This window comes from Schistocerca piceifrons, chromosome 3, assembly GCF_021461385.2.
Source record: "Schistocerca piceifrons isolate TAMUIC-IGC-003096 chromosome 3, iqSchPice1.1, whole genome shotgun sequence".
Lineage (NCBI taxonomy): Eukaryota > Metazoa > Arthropoda > Insecta > Orthoptera > Acrididae > Schistocerca > Schistocerca piceifrons.
In genome coordinates this window covers 732,911,160-732,928,474 of record NC_060140.1, presented here as the reverse complement: position 1 = coordinate 732,928,474, position 17,315 = coordinate 732,911,160, and the positions used below count along the sequence as shown (strand labels likewise).

Here is a 17,315-nt window from a genome sequence, read left to right as displayed (position 1 = left end):
ACATTTTGCACAGGCTCTATATTATCTCCCGTACGAGCGGTTCGAGGCCTCCCTGCAGATTGCTTCTTCAACACAAAACCAGCCGGCCGGAGTGGCCGTGCGGTTCTAGGCGCTGCAGTCTGGAACCGAGCTACCGCTACGGTCGCAGGTTCGAATCCTGCCTCGGGCATGGATGTGTGTGATGTCCTTAGGTTAGTTAGGTTTAATTAGTTCTAAGTTCTAGGCGACTGATGACCTCAGAAGTTAAGTCGCATAGTGCTCAGAGCCAGCCAACACAGAACCCGTTGTTTCAAAATTGCGGACCGAGGTAACGACTGCGTGCGCGGAGGGAACACGACCGTGCAGTCCGATGTTGAAATGACGCCGAAACTCTCTACGCGCGGCCTCCACACTTCCATTCTTGTAATAGGTTTTTGGCGTAAAGGCAAGCAACACACCGTTCCATTACTCTATGTGTACTGTTTCCTGAATGGCAACACAGTGCGAGCAGCATTCTGTATGTCATTCGGCACCACCTACCTCGCAGCGTTGCCACAAGGTGTTCCAAAATTTCCCATTCTTTTGAGTCACGCTATATGATGTGCCACCCATAGCGTGAGACGTGACTATCATTTTAGGAGATACAATCTTTCCTGAACGGTGCGAAACACGGATTCACATACTTCAGTCTTTGTTCCAACGTAAAAAGCAGCAGCCTTCCTGTGTTCACACGACAAGCCCTCATGGATGCTTTTTCCGAACTGCCGCAAAGGGTGCTCTGGAAATTCGAGGACGACTCCCTACCAGGGAAGCCAAGCAATGTCATTATTGCAAAGTGGCTACCTCAAGAAGAAGTTTTGGGTAAGTGGTTCCATTATTCCAATATTTTTTAACTTTCGCCAGTGTTCACGAAATTATGACACTAAAGAGGAAAATGTCATTAACTTTAGGCGACAGTACGGTAACTGACCGTTCTCCTGTCCGGTTAGTCCCCATTCCACGATCCCAGTAGTTGGTGAGGTATGGTCTCGAGGATCGCTGCTTCCTTTCACCTTTCACCAAATGGTCAAAGGACACGATGTCATCGATCTCACCGCCAATAACAGAAGCGACACTCATCGCTGAACGCCAAAGAACACCATTTTATATCCAATTTGGCTCTGGTGTTGCACCATGCAAGTGACTTTTGTCTATGGTATAGTGTCAGCAGTAAGTGGCTCGAGACGCTCAATATATCAGCCCAGCTTCCAGCTATCTGTTCCCACTGGTTCACCGTGACATTGCGTCTGTAACCTCTGCTGGGATTCCAGCTGTTGTCAGAGCAAGGATCCGTGCATACTCTACCTGTCACACCTTTTTTATGAGTCCATTTCGTCACCATTCATTCAGCAGTGATTGCTCTACAGTCCACCTGTAATGCTACCGGCGGCCGGTAACAGTTCGACGAACGGAGATTAATAGTCATTTGTGGTCTGTTCATTGCTGCCTTATCTCCATGATGACGAGGTTCCATACTCCGAGGAGCATAGGGGACGATGCGGGAGACCCGCACCGCTTTACTAGGCAAGGTGGTTTGCAATTGCCTTCCTCCGACCGTAATGGGGATAAATTACGATGATGAAAACGACACAACACCCAGTCATCACGAGGCAGAAGAAAATCCTTACCCCGCCGGGAATCGAAACCGGGACCCCACATGCTGGAAGCGGAAACACTACCGCAAGACCACGCACTGCTGACGTATGTCCACAGCCCGCCGGAAATCGAACCCGGGACCCCACATGCTGGAAGCGTAAACGCTACCGCAACACCACGCACTGCGGACGTATCTCCACATCGTGAGTACATGACCTTAAGTTTGTATAGGATCTTTCATATATTACGCCATTTTTTTAAAATGTACTAATGAAATAATAAATCCATCGATATAAGAAAATTCTTTTTTTTTTTTTTTATGACGACCTCCACTGTCTCGGCAAGCAGTTACTCTATGAACTTCACAGATATCACTGTTGATGTCGTTGATGAGCTGTTGAATTTCTCCCTTCAGTTTGAGAACTGTTTGTGATTTGTTCTCGTAGAAGTTTGACTTCACATAACCCAATAAAAAAAAGGCACATGAAGTGAGGTCACACGATTCAAGAGGCTATTCCAATTCGCCACGAAGTGAGATCACAGTCTGAGAGAATTTTTCATGAGGTAGGGTTATTGTCTCGCAGGATGTGTGGCACGTAGCCCCCTTCTGCTGAAACAACATATTGGATGTAACCACATCGTCCGGAGCAGGCCAGAAGTTGTTTCTGACCATTTCGCGATGGCGCTCACCATTAACTGTTACCGCATTACCGTCGAAATCTTCAAGAAAGAAAAGGCCGATCACACCATCTGCCTGTAAGACACCAAACTGTGGTTCGCAGTGTACGCATGTGGCTCTCTTGGACCACCTTAGGGTTTACTTTTCTTGACCCCAAATACAGTAATTTTCACGAACCCAAACAGTTGAAAAAGTGCCTCGCCGCTGAAGATTAATGTTTTTTGCAAAACTGTTGTCCGCTTCTAGTTTTGTGAGAGCCCACTCGGCGAAAGTTCCCGTTTCAGATGATCTGTGGGTTTAAGATATTGCGTCAAATGAATCTTGCATTGGTGCATATGAAGTTCCTTTTCCAAAATTCTTTGCAAAGAGTCTGTCGAAATTCCCAGTAGTTGAGACCCACGTTGAAGGGACTTGTTAGGGCTCACAGGCACACTATTCTACACCAATTCAATGTTTTATTCCGCGCGAACCGTACGGTTTCGTCCGGGTGATTTTACGGTTGCAAAGGACCCACAAAACTGTTAATGCTGTAGGGGCATTGTTAATCCGAAGGTCTGGCGAAGTCTACGAGCAGTCTCTGCATAGCACTCGCTGGTTCTGTAATGGATTTTCACAATGATATCTCGTTCCTCTTTTGTGAACCGCTCCATGGCGGCTGAGATACTGAAATACACAAGCAACGACTGATCAAGTAATGGGAATACAAACGATATTAAAAGTAATAAATACAGTACTGTAAACTCGAAAATAAAACTTTACCGCCGCGCGGAGTAGCACGCTGTCTTAGGCGTCTTTCACGGTCCGCGCTGCTACCCCCGTCGGAGGTTTGAGTCCTCCCTCGGGCATGGGTGTGTGCGTTGTCCTTAGCGTATGTTAGTTTAAGTTAGATTAAGTAGTGCGTAAGCTTAGAGTCCGGTGACGTAAGCAGTTTGGTCCCATAAGACTTACCACAAATTTCCAATTTTTCCAAAACTTTACCACTCAATTTAAAACTTGCGTAATATATGGAAGGCCCTGTACAAGGAGGGTTCGGTCCACATCTGCATCCACATCTACTACATCTACATGGATACTCTGCAAATCACACTTAAGTGCCTGGCGAAGGGTTCATCGAAACACTGTCGCCACAATTCTCTGTTATTACAATTTCGAACAGCGTACGGAGAAAACGAACACCTATGTCTTTCAGCGCGAGCTCTGATTTCCGTTATTTTATTATTCGTTTCTCTCTATGTAGGTCGGAGTCAAAAAAATATTTTCGCATTTAGAGGAGAAAGGCCGGACGGTGTGGCTGAGCGGTTCTAGGCGCTTCAGTCTGGAGCCGCGCGACCGCTACGGTAGCAGGTTCGAATCTTGCCTCGGGCATGGATGTGTGTGATATCCTTAGGTTGGTTAGGTTTAAGTAGTTCTAAGTTCTAGGGGACTGATGACCTCAGATGTTAAGTCCCATAGTGCTCAGAGCCAGCCAGAGGAGAAAGTTAGTGACTGAAATTTGTGAGAAGATTCCGCCGCAACAAAAACGCCTTTGTTTTAATGATGTCCTCCCCAAATCCTGTATCATGGCAGTGTCACTCTCTCCATTATTTCGCATTAACACAAAACGTGCTTCTCTTCTTTGAACTTTCTGGATGTATGCCGTTAACCCTATCTGGTAAGGAATCCAGACCGCGCAGCAGTACTCCAAAAGAAAACGGACAATCGTAGTGTCGGCAATCTCTTTAGTTGATCTGTTATATTTTGTAAGTGTTCTTCCGATGCAATGAAGTCTTTGGTTTGCCTTCTCCGCTCTTTCTACGTGTTCCTTTCAACTTAAGTTGTTCGCATTGTGATTCCTGGGCAGTGACTTGAATTTGTGGCATTTATATTTAACTGACTTATCGTGTAATCGAAATTTAACGGGTTCCTTTTAGCACTCATGTGGATGACCGATCACTTTTCATTATTTAGGGTCAATTGCCAATTTCCGCACCATACAGATACTATCTGAATCGTTTTACAGTTTATTTTGATCTTATGATGAGTTTACTAAACGATAAACAGCAGCATCATCTGCAAGCAACTCTAAAATCCAATGGCTCTGAGCACTATGGGACTTAACATCTGAGGTCATCAGTCCCCTAGAACTTAGAACTACTTAAACCTAACTAGCCTAAGGACATCACACACGTCCATGCCCGAGGCAGGATTCGAACCTGCTACCGTAGCTGTTGCGCGATTCCAGACTGAAGCGCATAGAACCGCTCGGCCACGCCGGCCGGCTACGGGTACTCTGATTGTCTCCTAAATCGTTTATATATAAGGAAAAGCAGACGGCCTATAACACTATCTTGGTAAACGCCAGAAATCACTGATGTTTTACTCGTTGACTGTCCGTCAATTACTACAAACTGTGACCTCTCTGACAGGAAATCACGAATCCAATCGCGTAACTGAGACGATATTCCATAACCACGCAGTTTCGCTACAAGCCGCCTGTGTGGTACAGTGCCAAAAAGCCTCCTAGAAATACGGAATTAGTTTGAAATCCCTTATCAATAGCATTCAGCAGCAAGTGTGAGTACAGAGCTAGTTGTGTGTCATGTTTTCTAAATCCGTATTGATTGTGTGTCAATAGACCGTTCTCTTCGACGTAATTCATTATATTTGAACACAATATATGATCCAAAATCCTGCTGCATATCTACGTTAATGATATCGGCCTGTAATTAAGTGGATTACGTCTACTACATTTCTTGAATATTGGTGAGACCTGTGCAACTTTCCAGTCTTTGAGTACGAATCTTTTGACGAGCTAGCAATTATATATGACTGTTAAGTAGGGAGTTATTGCATCAGCATACTCTGGAAAGTACCTAATTGGTAAGCGGTCTGGACTGGAAGACTAGCGTTTTTTAAGTGATTTAAGTTGCTTCGCTACTCCGAGGATACCTACTTCTAAGTTATTCATGTTGGCACCTGTTCTTGATTCATATTCTGAAATTTTTACTGTGTCTTCTTTGGTGAAGGAATTTCAGAAGGCTGTGTTTAGTTACTCTGCTTTGGCAGCACTGTGGTCAATAGTATTTCCATTGCTGTCGCACAGAGAAGGCATTGATTGACTGTGTCTTGCCTCTAGCACACTTTACAGACGACCACAGTCCCTCTGGATTTCTGCCGGGTTTGGAGACAAAGTTTCGTTGTCTAAACTATTATAAGCACTCACATTAAAGTTCGAGCAAAATTTTGAGCTTCTGTAAAAGATCGCCAATCTTGGACATTTTGTGTTCGTTTAAATGTAGCGTGCTTTTTCTCTTGTTTCTGCTACAGTGTTCTGATCCGTTTTGTGTACCAAGGGGGACCATCTCCGTCGTTTATTAATTTATTTGGTATTAATCTCTCAGTTGCTGTCGATACTATTTATATGAATTCAAGCCACATCTGGTCTGCACTTAGACTGTTAATTTGAAAGTAGTTGAGACTGTCTCTCAGGAAGGCGTTAAGTGAATTTTTATCTGCGTTTTTGAACAGGAACATTATTCGTTTATTTTTGTAGTATTTGGGGGTTACAATATTCAGTCTCGCTACGACAACGCTGTTTCCACTAACCCCGCGTCCGTTCTGATGCTCGTTATTAGCTGAGCAAACGATTGTAAGGTGCGTGACAAGTGGGTACGTCCCACTGTACAGTTATTAGGGCTTTCTCTCGTTCCATTCACATACGCAGCGCGAGAAAGATGATTGTTTAAATGCCTCTGTGAGAGCTGTAATTATTCTTGTCTTTACTATATGTACAGGATCGACACGTCGGAGGCTGTAGTATATTATTAGAGTCATCATTTAATGCTGGTTCTTGAAATTTTGTAAGTTTTCTCGGAATAGTTTACGTCTATCTCTAAGAGTCTACCAGTTAAACTTCTTCAGAAACCCTGTCACTCTCTCACACGGGTCAAACAGACCTGGGACCATTCGTACTGCCTTCTCTGTATACATTCAATATCCCCTGTCAGTCCTATTTGGTACGCTTCCCACCCACTTGAGCAGTATAATCAGATGGATCGCAAGCGTGATTTGTAAGCAACCTCCTTCGTAGACTGCCTGCATTTTCCTAGTATTATGCCAACAAACCGAAGTCTTCCACCTGCTTTACCTACGACTCAGCCTTTTGCGATCGTTTCATTTCATATCCACACAAAATGTTACACCCAGGTATCTTTAAGAGTTGACCGATTCCAGATGTGATTAATTGGTATTACAGTCACAAGACACTACTTTTTTTCGTTTTGTAAAGTGCACTGTCTTACATTTCTAAACGTGTGAAGCAAGCTGCTAGTCTTTGCACCACTTCGAAAACTTATCAAGGTCTGACTGAACACCTGCGCAACTCCTTTCAGACAGTATTCCATTATAGATAAATGCATCATCTGCGGAAGGTCTGATGTTACTATTAACATTGTCCCAGAGGTATTAATACACACATGAACTACAAGGATCCCAACACACTTCCCTGGGGAACACTCGAAGTTACTTCGAGATCTGTCGATGACTCTTCATCGAAGATAACCTTTTTTTTTTTTTTTTTTTTTTTTGCAGAGCAAGCGGAACATTCAAAAATAGTAATGAGTATAAACTAAAGGCATCGAGCCGAGCATCAAATCAACTCAAACTGCATTCAAATTCTAAAGTTCATCAAATGAACACAAGTTTTTATAAAGTAACAAAATTCATCTCGAGTGAAAAGGCAATTACTGATAGCCCTCGATGAGATGTCCATTAGCATTCAGGGCGACAAATATTTCTAAGTCACGAATTGGTACACATCAAAATAGTCCCGAGTTGGTGCACATCGAAATGTTTAGAAATCACGACAAAAAACTTAAGCTCAAGCGACTCTCTCGCCGCTCAAATCTTAGCAGAACCAACCCAATGATCAAGTGACGAAGGCCATGAACCCTGCTGACTGCCTATTTAAAACTTGGCCATGTGACCAACTGCTCTACTCAGTGTAGCAACTTACAACTTGAACACCATTCATAAGATTACATATAGTATAACAATTATCAATCTCAAATATATGTAACACATACTTTTAGATGATTTACCGACTGATATTGCATTATACAAGTTTATACATAGCTAACTAACTGGACTTACATAAACATCACAAACAGAACTGCATCAGCCTGGTTAAACGAACGACTTTATTCAGCTTGGTGATGCATTCCTACGTTGTTGAAATTGCAACTTACAAACATTACATCTAAGACTGGAAAAAATGGTATGAACACCTGTGTAACAGCAGTACCCAAAGGAAATCTGTCATATATTCCAGCCCCCTTGTGTTGACTCGTGATATTAGACGGGTAAGAATGCACTCACACCTGTTCATGTCTATATGATAGCGGACATATGCAGAACATATTTAGGTGTTAAAAGTTCGTTATGCATGCTTTCCAAGATTCCAAAAGAGGCACGACTGTTATGGCCCGATTTGAAAAAGCCTTAGTACCGAAAATGGCAGCCCTTATTGGTGTCGACAGAAGTACCGTTTCGATTGCAAGGACAGCCTATATCAGACATCTCTCAAGCACAAATATGACCAAAACTTGAAGCGAATTACGGTAAGAAACTGCAAAACAGCAGCGCTCCAAATAAAACTGCCTGTAGATGTGCATTAATTTCAGTTGTTATCGCGACTGAATTCATCATGCGCTATGTGGCGTAAACTACGTGTCACAAACATTCACGGTAGAGCGGCTGTTTCAAAAACATAAATTACACAATATTTTACCTTGAAAAAACTTCGAAATTGGTATCGAGAGGGTCCAAATTGAACACGACATTAATGGGGAGAATGTCATCTGGTAAGATGAATCGTCGCCCACAATACATCCAACCAGTGGACATATTTACTTTTGGAGAATGCCTATTATATTGATTGTCCCCTCTTAATGAGAAACATGTCGGTGATTCAGTGATCTTGTAAGGTGTGAAACTGCACAGTGACTTTATTGGTCTGCATGAGCTGGTGACAAATTGGGATTATGGATATAAAACTGAGGCCCCTCTTAATTCAACGCAGCAAATTTTGCTCCTCAGTGAACTACCTGTACTTAAAGGGAATAGTGCTGTCATTCTCGTAGCTGGAACTGTCCTAGACTTATTTAGTTCACACGATAACGAAATAAAGCGCCTTGTGTGGCTCCGTCAATCCACTGATATGATTATAACTGAATGTTCCTGAGTCATTTTGTAGCACAAAGTGGACAGTTTATTTCCTCATCCAAGAATATTTATTTAATCAGCAAACTTCCTGTAGAAGTGAGTATGTATGCCTCGGAGCGTGTGCATGAGTTGTTCGTATCACACAGAATAAAAGATGTTATTCATTCCAAAAGAGGATCAACAGCCTCCTCATAAACATTTTGTATTTTTCTCAATTATTCATGCTGTTTTGACCAATCCCTGTAAATACAACCATACGTAAGTAATTTAAATTCAGTTACTGTTTTAGGAGGGGCTGACACATGGAATTTATCCCGTCTTTTTTAATGAACATGTACAGTCGATAGGTAGCCTGTGAATGGCTGCAATTGTTTTCTTAACTGGGCTATGCTGACATGAAATTGGAGATCTTCCGCCAGGTTATAGATACCAGTTGACATCAGAAATGCAACTGTTAAGAGCAGTGACGAATCGATTTCTTTGGCATTCATACAACACAGTCACCCATCATGACATCTGAAACCAAACCGATAATCAGGAAGGTTTGTGGGCCTTTGTCGTTCGTGACACCTGCTTCTTCAAATTTCGTTGTCATCTGAATCATTCGACGATTCGCGAAGCCCGAAATTTTGGAACAATTTTCATGTAATCGTTTTCTTTCGTTTACTGTGGTTTTGCTCACATGCATTGAGCAATTTTATATTTCTCCACTGTTACGAATGAACGTTAACATATATGTTATTCGCGGACTCTTGAATATTCTGTTCCCCAGCACTGCTTCGTTGAAACTGGGTGTACTCCACTTGGTGCTATCCACTAAGATCAGCTAGTAGTATTGCACAGTGGCAGTCATCGTTGAATACACTTTTCGGCTTCAGCTTCGTGTACATTACTGAACATGACTACGCATTAAACGATTTCGATTTCGAATAAAGCATTCGACAGTTGTGTGCGAGGCACACAGGTCAGCTCTTCTGAATCTTATGTTTTTCTTCTACACACAAGAGCCAACACTTTTTCCCTGCGCGCCATTTCTTACATTGAGGCAGTCTAGGAGCTTGCATTTACCGCTCCCAGTACACTTCTTTATTAGGGGCCACAAAAAAGTCTACAGTTGCTACCACCCTTCTCCACTATACTTCTCAAGGGTCAAAATATTAGTGACAGTGTTGCTGACTTCTTGCTACAAAAAATACGAGTATTTTAAATCTAGGTGCTTTATGAAACTCCCGATATTTATATGCTTATCACGAATAAGAACAGACTGGATTCTTTCAGTTTCATAAGTAGTTGAACATTTTTACCTGGAGTTTTGTGATTTTCTATTATGAATCCTGTACCACTGGCACATGTTTCTTCGAAATTCTATTGCAGCTCACCCAAACATCCGCCTGTTCATCACTCAGGGTGGACTTCAAAGTTTCAACGAGGCTTCATACTACGGTGTCCCTCTCGTCGGAGTTCCCTTCTTTGGAGATCAGCAGTACAACGTAGCGAAAATGCTCAGATCAGGAATTGGAGTCAAAATAGATTTCTGGGCCATTACTAAGGATTCTATGTTGGACGCCCTGCGGAAAGTTCTGGAAGATCCGAGGTAAGTCACAACGTGTTCCATGAAGTGAATTCTGTCCTAACCAGCTGAATTAGATATACGTATCTAGTAGCATGTGTGCAGATGATCTGATGATTTGGGGGAATAAGGAGGAGGAAGTCCAAGAGCAGTTGGACGTATGGGAGCGAACAGTACAAGAATATGGGACGAAATTTAGCATAAGTAAGAGTGAGATGATTATCACAAGAAAGAAGGAGAGAGTGTAAGTAGGCTGTTTATGTTTTCTTGTTGGCAACGTTACGTAGCGCTCTGTATGAAAATCACAGGCTGTGCTGTGTGCAGTCTGTGGCTAGTTTGCATTGTTGTCTGCCATTGTAGTGTTGGGCAGCGGCAGCTGGATGTGAACAGCGCGTAGCGTTGTGCAGTTGGAGGTGAGCCGCCAGCAGTGGTGGATGTGGGGAGAGAAATGGCGGAGTTTGGAAATTTTTAAGACTGGATGTCATGAACTCCTATGTATATTATGATTTTTCAACACTATTAAGGTAAATACATTGTTTGTTCTTTATTAAAATCTTTCATTTGCTAACTATGCCTATCAGTAGTTAGTGCCTTCCGTAGTTTGAATCTTTTATTTAGCTGGCAGTAGTGGCGCTCGCTGTATTGCAGTAGTTCCAGTAACGAAGATCTTTGTGAGGTAAGTGATTTGTGAAAGGTATAGGTTAATGTTAGTCAGGGCCATTCTTTCGTAGGGATTTTTTGAAAGTCAGATTGCATTGCGCTAAAAATATTGTGTGTCAGTTTAAGGACAGTCGTGTATAATTGTTCAAAAAAGGGGACGTTTCATATGGCGACCCTGCCAGGATCCGTATGAAACGTCCCCTTTTTTGAACAATTATACACGACTGTCCTTAAACTGACACACAATATTTTTAGCGCAACGCAATCTGACTTTCAAAAAATCCCTACGAAAGAATGGCCCTGACTAACATTAACCCATACCTTTCACAAATCACTTACCTCACAAAGATCTTCGTTACTGGAACTACTGCAATACAGCGAGCGCCACTACTGCCAGCTAAATAAAAGATTCAAACTACGGAAGGCACTAACTACTGATAGGCATAGTTAGCAAATGAAAGATTTTAATAAAGAACAAACAATGTATTTACCTTAATAGTGTTGAAAAATCATAATATACATAGGAGTTCATGACATCCAGTCTTAAAAATTTCCAAACTCCGCCATTTCTCTCCCCACATCCACCACTGCTGGCGGCTCACCTCCAACTGCACAACGCTACGCGCTGTTCACATCCAGCTGCCGCTGCCCAACACTACAATGGCAGACAACAATGCAAACTAGCCACAGACTGCACACAGCACAGTCTGTGATTTTCATACAGAGCGCTACGTACGTTGCCAACAAGAAAACATAAACAGCCTACTTACAAGAGGAACAACTGGAATAACAATTGGTGGGGAACGATTGAGGAGAGTGGAAAGTTTCAAGTACCTAGGAAGCCTGGTACAGGAAGATGGAAAAAACGACAGAGAAATAAACGGGCGGGGGAGAAAAGCAGAAGCATGGCGGAAGAGTGTCAGAAGCCTGATATGGAGCAAGGGTGTACCCCAAATCAGTAAAAAGGTTATATACTGGTCATACTATGTCCCGATCCTGACATATGCATCAGAAACCTGGGTTATGAAAGGAAGAGAGAAAAGCAAAGTACAAGCTAGTGAGATGAAATTCTTGAGAAACAGTAATGGAATGACATAGACAGGTTAGAAATAAGAGGATCAGAGAGTTCATGAAAGTGGAACCACTACAGGAGGAGATAAAGAAATCAGGGCTGAGATGGTATGGACACGTTAAGAGAATGGAGAAGAAGAGGATATCCAAGAGGATACACGAGATGAAACTGGAAGGACAGAGACTAAGAGGAAGACCGGGAGACATATGGCTTAAAGGAGTAGAGGAATGCGTCCAGAAGAAAGGAGAAGACTGGACCAAGGTGAAGACAGAGAGATGGTGGCAAGACAGAAGACGATGGAGAGACCTATGTTCCATACAGGCCCTGCTAGAGGCTGGAAACGGTCCAACATGATGATGATGATGATCTAGTAGCGTGCAGCACCCATTTACCCTCTAATGAAGTCGATGATGCACCGGGCATGGACTCAACGAGACGCGTTACGGTCGTATCGCAATCTATGATCACTCATCTGTCGCCCAGAACTCGATGTCCGTGCGGGTAAGAAAAACAGTACACGCCCTTCATTGCGAAGTCCCTTATCCGCAATCATAAATCCCTTAACAGCATCCGCAAGTCTTTTATTCGCATGCACATCTGTACTTGTGGATGATAACTTTTGTCAATAAATTTAATCCGATCTGTATGCCTGAGCTCTGAGGGCAGGCTTGCACTTGGCCTGAGTTTTCGTAAAAACGTAGAGCCCGATCATGACAACATTTTAATACAACATAGCATTTCATTTTCTTGATAGTTCCAAAGGATACAACCATCTGTCGTGCTACACTTCTCAATGCAATAAGCAATTGGCACTTGTAAATATATTTTTAAAAAATTTGAGAGATTCACTGATTTTAAACTGTACTTTATTTTCGTCATATGTGAAGCAACAAATGAAGTCAGGACAGAAACGAAAGTTCCAAACGATGGAGTGTCCTACAACCGCCTTCATGTCGCTTTGTCGCAGCTAGTGGCATAAGGCACAGCTGTTACCGCAAAACAAGTAGGAGTGACTCGGACACGACAGCTGTTGGAACGGTGGAATAGGATTTATTTGTAACTGTGAGGGAAAAAAGAAGGAAACTATGTCGTCATCTTTATTCTTTGCAGATATCAACAACGCGTCTACCATGCCCAGCACACTATGTATTACAGTCAACATAGTGGCACTCCACCCCGAACATGCAATAATAGTGATCCAAAATATTACACTCTAAGACACACAAAAAAAGAGACTTCACGAAGGAATTATGCGAATGGGACGGAAATCGGTGGATGTGATCTACATATACAGACAAACAGATATTACAGGTGTACAAAGCAATAACGCGTTGGTCCACCTCTGACCCTTATGCAAGCTGTTATTCGGCTTGCCGGTGACTGATAGAGTTGTTGGATGTCCTCTTGAGGGAAATCGTATCATATTATGATCAACTGGCGCGTTAGATCGTCCAAATCCCAAGCTGATTGGAGGGTCCTGCCATAATGCTCCAAACGTTCTGCTTGCCTTCGTGATTTTCAAACTCTACCTTGGCCAGCAAGGTCGCCAGATCTCTCCCAATTGAGAAAGTCTGGAGCGTTATGGGCAGGCCCCTCAAACTATCTCGGAATTTAGCAAAATAATGCCCGCCCGCACACAGCGGAAGTTTCTACTATTAGCCTTCGAGTTTCCCAAACCCTGCCTTGGCCAGCAAGGTCGCCGGATCCCTCTTCAATTGAGAACGTTTGGAGTGTTATGGGTAGGCCCCTCCAACCATCTCGGGATTCTGACGATCTTACGCGTCGATTGGACAGAATTTGGCGCATAACTATCAGGAGGACATCCAGCAAATCTATCAAACAATATCAACGCGAATAAGTGCTTACATAAGCGCAAGAGGTGGAGCAATGTGTTGTTGACTTGCTCAATTTGTGAACCTCTTTCTATTGAATAAATTATCAAACTTTTCTGAAACTGTTGCTTGTCTGTACATGTACATCACAGCTACCGATTTCCGTTCCATTCAGATAATTCCTTTGTGGTGTGTCTTTTTTTGAGTCTGAGATGCCGGCCAGAGTGGCCGAGCGGTTCTACGCGCGTCAGTCTGGAACCGCGCGACTGTTACGGTGGCAGGTTCGAATCCTGCCTCGGACATGGATGTGTGTGATGTCCTTAGGTTAGTTAGGTTTAATTAGTTCTAAGTTCTAGGCAACTGATGCCCTCAGAAGTTAAGTAGCATAGTGCTCAGAGCCATTTTAACCTACTTGTTTTGCGGTAACAGCTGTAGCTTATGCCACTACCGAAAGCTGCGAGAAAGCGACATGAAGGCGGTTGTAGGATACTCCATCGTTTGGAACTTTCGTTTCTGTCCTGACTTCAGTTGTTGCTTCACATATGACGCAAATAAAGTACAGTTTAGGTTAGTTAGGTTTAAGTAGCTCTAAGTTCTAGGGGACTGATGACCACAGCAGTTAAGTCCTATAATGCTCAGAGCAATTTGAACCATTTGAGTCTGATATTGTATTAAAATCGTTGAAATGTGTGTGAATCCGTAACGGAGTAAACTGCTGAGGTCATCGTTCCCTAGACTTACACACTATTCAAACTAACTTATGCTAAGAACAACACACACACCCATGCCCGAGGGAGGACTCGAACCTCCTGCAAAAGGGGCCGCGCAGTCCGTGACATGGCGCCTCTAACCGCATGGCCACTTCTCGCGGCGAGAGTATACTAATGTAGTTCGTATTGTATCATTAACAATATCCGTTAACTTTTATCCGAATGTAATTATTACTGCGAATTTCCACATCCCCACAGACCTCCACACATAATTCAAGAGTACTGATAGGAGCAGGTTTCACGGTGCGGACATCTCGTCTGGTAACGTCCATTATGTGCCCAGTACTGGCGTTAGGGCCTAATGACCTGTGCAGACATAGTGGCCCACCTCCACCGTCGACCGGGCCGCTGCACGGTGCTCGCCATACAGAGCGCGTATCTGGCGCTGCGGCCACTGCCAGCCGTCGCGGCGAACTGGTTATTTCGAGACAAATACATCGCGTCCTCGCACCGTGTATAATATACGAGGCATGTTTTTTTAAATAAGTGCGCATGCGCACTGGGTACCTACACCTGTTGTCTACGCACTGACGCCATTACAGTCTGATTCTTCCTTGTCTATGTTGTGTACTGAGTGTCTGATGCCACCGATAATCGTGAGTACCGCCGACTGTGAAGTACGGGCTGTTATAAGATTTCTTAGTGCTAATGGCCTAAAAGCGATCGATATTCATCGTGAGATCTGTGCAGTTTACGGAGAAAACATTATGAGTGATGGAATGGTAAGAAAGTGGGTGAGAGCGTTTAAAGATGGCCGCACAAATATGCATGATGCGCAACCGAGTGGGCGTCCTTCGGTCGTTAATGAAAGTTGGTGCAGGAAGTGGACAATAAGGTGAGAGAAAACAGACTCTTTACAATTTCCTCCTTGCAGGATGACTTTTCTAATGTTTCTCATAGTGTTTTGTATGGCACTGTGACCGACCACTTGAATTACCGAAAATTGTGCGCACGTTGGGTACCGGAATTGTTGACACCTGTGCACAAAACTAAACGTTTAGACAGTGCATTGTCTTTCCTTGAGCGGTACCACAATGACGGTGATGATTTCTTAAGCCAAATTGTTACGATCGTTGAAACATGGGTGGCCTACGTCACGCTAGAATCAAAGCAACAGTCCATGGAATGGCGGCATTCAGATTCACCCAGAAAAGTGAAGTTTAAGCAAACAAATTCTGCCCGGAAAATCATGTACACAGTTTTTTGGGACAGAAAAGCAGTACTGCTTGTGGAATTTCTGCCTCGTAATGAGACAATCAATGCAGCAGCTTACTGTAAGACATTGCACAATCTCCAACGTTCAATTGAGAACAAAAGACGTGGCAAGTTGAGCAAGGGCATTGTTTTGCTGCAAGACAATGCCCGTCTGCATATGGCGAATCAGACCAAAGATCTCATCAGATCTTTTCGATGGGAAACTACAGATCATCCTCTGTACAGCTCTGATCTTGCGCCCAGTGACTACCATCTGTTCCTACACTTGAAGAAACACCTGGACAGTCAGCGTCTTCAAGATGATGCAGTGGTGATGCAGTGGTTAACAAGTCAGGAGGCAGACTTCTATGAGGAGGGTATTCAAAAACTGGTACAACGTTGTGACAAGTGCCTCAATATTGACAGAAATTATGTAGAAAAGTAGATTAAGGTACAGGCTTTCATGTAAAAATAAAATTATTGAGATACCGTATCTTACCACGTCTTTTTTTAATTTCAAAATGTTACTTACTTAAAAAAAAACACCTCGTAGCATGAGGAGTCACGAGACCATTCGTATTTCATGTACAGCTTATCATATCGAAATGTAGTTTTGGCAAATAATAATAAGCAAACGGACTAATAGAGTTAAAAACAAGTAAGTCGTCACGATGGAATCCCAATCTGTTTCACAGAGAATTCTTCGCCCTTAGCTCCATAATTAGCTTCTATTTATCGTGAATCTCTTCCTCAGTGGGAAACCTCAAGCGACTGAAAAAAAAGCGCAGATGACTCCCATGTCTAAGAAAAACAGGCACACAATATTACAGACTAATACCGTTAAAGTCAGTCATCATCATCATCATCATTTAAGACTGATTATGCCTTTCAGCGTTCAGTCTGGAGCATAGTACCCCTTATAAAATTCCTCCATGATTCCCTATTCAGTGCTAACATTGGTGCCTCTTCTGATGTTAATCCTATTACTTCAAAATCATTCTTAACTGAATCCAGGTACCTTCTCCTTGATCTACCCCGACTCCTCCTACCCTCCACTGCTCAACCTATGAGTCTCTTGGATAACCTTGCTTCTCCCATGAGTGTAACATGACCCCACCATCTAAGCCTGTTCGCCCTGACTGCTATATCTGTAGAGTTCATTCCCAGTTTTTCTTTGATTTCCTCATTGTGGACACCCTCCTGCCATTGTTCCCATCTACTAGTACCTGCAATCATCCTAGCTACTTTCATATCCGTAACCTCAACCTTATTCATTAGGTAACCTGAATCCACCCAGCTTTCGCTCCCATACAACAAAGTGGGTCAAAAGATTGAACGGTGCACAGATAACTTAGTCTTGGTACTGACTTCCTTCTTGCAGAAGAGAGTAGATCGTAGCTGAGCGTTCACTGCATTGGCTTTGCTACATCTCGCTTCCAGTTCTTCCACTATGTTGCCATCCCATAAGAATATGCATCCTAAGTACTTGCAACCATCCACCTGTTCTAACTTTGTTCCTCCTATTTGGCACTCAATCCGTTTATATCTCTTTCCCACTGACATTACTTTCGTTTTGGAGATGCTAATCTTCATACCATAGTCCTCACATTTCTGATCTAACTCTGAAATATTACTTTGCAAACTTTCAATCGAATCTGCCATCACAACTAAGTCATGCGCATATGCAAGACTGCTTATTTTGTGTTCACATAACATAATCTCA

At 43.0% G+C, this 17,315-nt stretch overlaps 1 protein-coding gene across 1 annotated transcript in view; it reads left to right on the top strand.

Annotated features, from left to right (window-relative positions):
* Positions 1-722: 722 nt before the first annotated feature.
* Positions 723-17,315, top strand: part of LOC124789010 (UDP-glycosyltransferase UGT5-like) — a 34,379-nt gene continuing 17,786 nt past the window's right edge. The window contains exons 1-2 of the mRNA XM_047256297.1: positions 723-840; positions 9,869-10,088. Coding sequence (XP_047112253.1) covers positions 723-840; positions 9,869-10,088 — 338 coding nt within the window. The remainder of the gene's footprint in view (positions 841-9,868; positions 10,089-17,315) is intronic.